The following is a 1,382-nucleotide window of genomic DNA, read 5'->3' as shown; positions in this document are numbered from 1 at the left end:
GAACAGGGGGGCGAAGCACGACACTTCCTGGCCGCGTTCACTCTCTGGGCCATGTCCCAAGAATCAACGCTCAACCACGTGGACGCCACGGGCAACGCGATCAGCGCGCGCGACGACCAGTGGATTCGGGCAGTCCTCTCCTTCATGCAGGACAGTGCGGCTCTCTGGGCCACTCCGGCGATGGAGGAGATCACGCAGGGCACCACCCCGTTCAAAGGCTTGTGGACGGAGTTCCGCACCCAGTTCAAGGCCCGATTCGAGACGGTCGACGAGGCGGTCGATGCGAAGGAACGCCTCCGTACGTTGTGGCAAGGCTCCATGACTGTTCCGGAGTACGCCGCCCGGTTCAACGAGCTCTCCACCCGCACGGGCTACTCCAAGGCCGACCTCCGCGACCGCTTCTACGAGCACCTTGCGGACTCCATCAAGGACGAGTTGGTACACACGGCAAGGCCCATCGCTTCTCTGGAGGACCTCATCACCGTCTCCTCCGACATCGACGTCCGTGTCCGCCAATGCCGTGCCGAACGGGATCGTCAGCGTGGACGCACCACCACTCCCACCACCGCGACAAAGCCGGCTGTACCGCTGCACGCCACCCCCTTCACGCCGCCTACTAGAGACCCAAACGCGATGGACATCGACGTGACCCGTACGCGCGAAGAGTTCAACCGCCTCATGCGCGGCAAGTGCTATGGTTGCGGGTCTACGGCGCACGTCAAGAAGGACGGTGGCCACGACCGGGACGTCTGCAACTACTGTTGCCGTGTAGGGCACCGCGAGACGGTGTGCATGGACAAGTTCCTGAGGAAGCCCCGCTCACAGAGGCTCGCCGCCACGGAAGAGGGACCGGAGGAGCCCCAAGTTGCAGCGTCAACGTCGACGTCAGCGGATGCCGGAGCGACCAACACCCTCATCGCCCAGCTCATGGAGCAGCAGAAGGCCCTCGCTGATCAGCTCGCCTCTCTGCAGAAGTCTTTTTAGAGCGGGCGCGCGCGAAAGCTGCCGCAGCGGCGCCCTCCTGTACGACTACGGACTCTCCGCCTCCCGAGATCCCTGACCCCTGCGTGTACGATAGCATTAGTTCGTGTATCATCCCCGAATTGAACCCATCTAGCTCGCATTTCCGCGTCAGTGTGATCCTTAAAGGCAGAAACCGTAGTGTACGTTCCGCAGCTATAATAGACAGTGGGGCAACGGCCCTTTTCATCAGCCACCGTTTCGTAAAGAAGAACAACGTTTATTTACATAGGCTAGCTAGAGACATTCCCCTCTACAACATCGACGGCTCCAAGAACAGTGCAGGGAGCATATCTCATTACGTTAGGTTACAAGTACTTATGGGCGACTACACAGAATGGCTCGAGTTCTTAGTTACAGAC

The 1,382-nt window shown here is 60.1% G+C and overlaps 1 protein-coding gene across 1 annotated transcript; it reads left to right on the top strand.

Annotated features, from left to right (window-relative positions):
• Window positions 1–318: 318 nt before the first annotated feature.
• DICSQDRAFT_73574 (uncharacterized protein) lies at window positions 319–984 on the top strand (the record flags this gene model as incomplete). The annotated part of the gene is made up of 1 exon (XM_007371656.1): window positions 319–984. One exon carries the CDS (start codon window positions 319–321, stop codon window positions 982–984), a length of 666 nt encoding a protein of 221 aa, XP_007371718.1.
• Window positions 985–1,382: the final 398 nt, after the last annotated feature.

The sequence above is a fragment of the Dichomitus squalens genome (genome assembly GCF_000275845.1).
Source record: "Dichomitus squalens LYAD-421 SS1 unplaced genomic scaffold DICSQscaffold_161, whole genome shotgun sequence".
Classification (NCBI taxonomy): Eukaryota; Fungi; Basidiomycota; class Agaricomycetes; order Polyporales; family Polyporaceae; genus Dichomitus; species Dichomitus squalens.
Note: the sequence above shows the minus strand (reverse complement) of the source record. Positions and strands in the feature narration are given on the sequence as shown.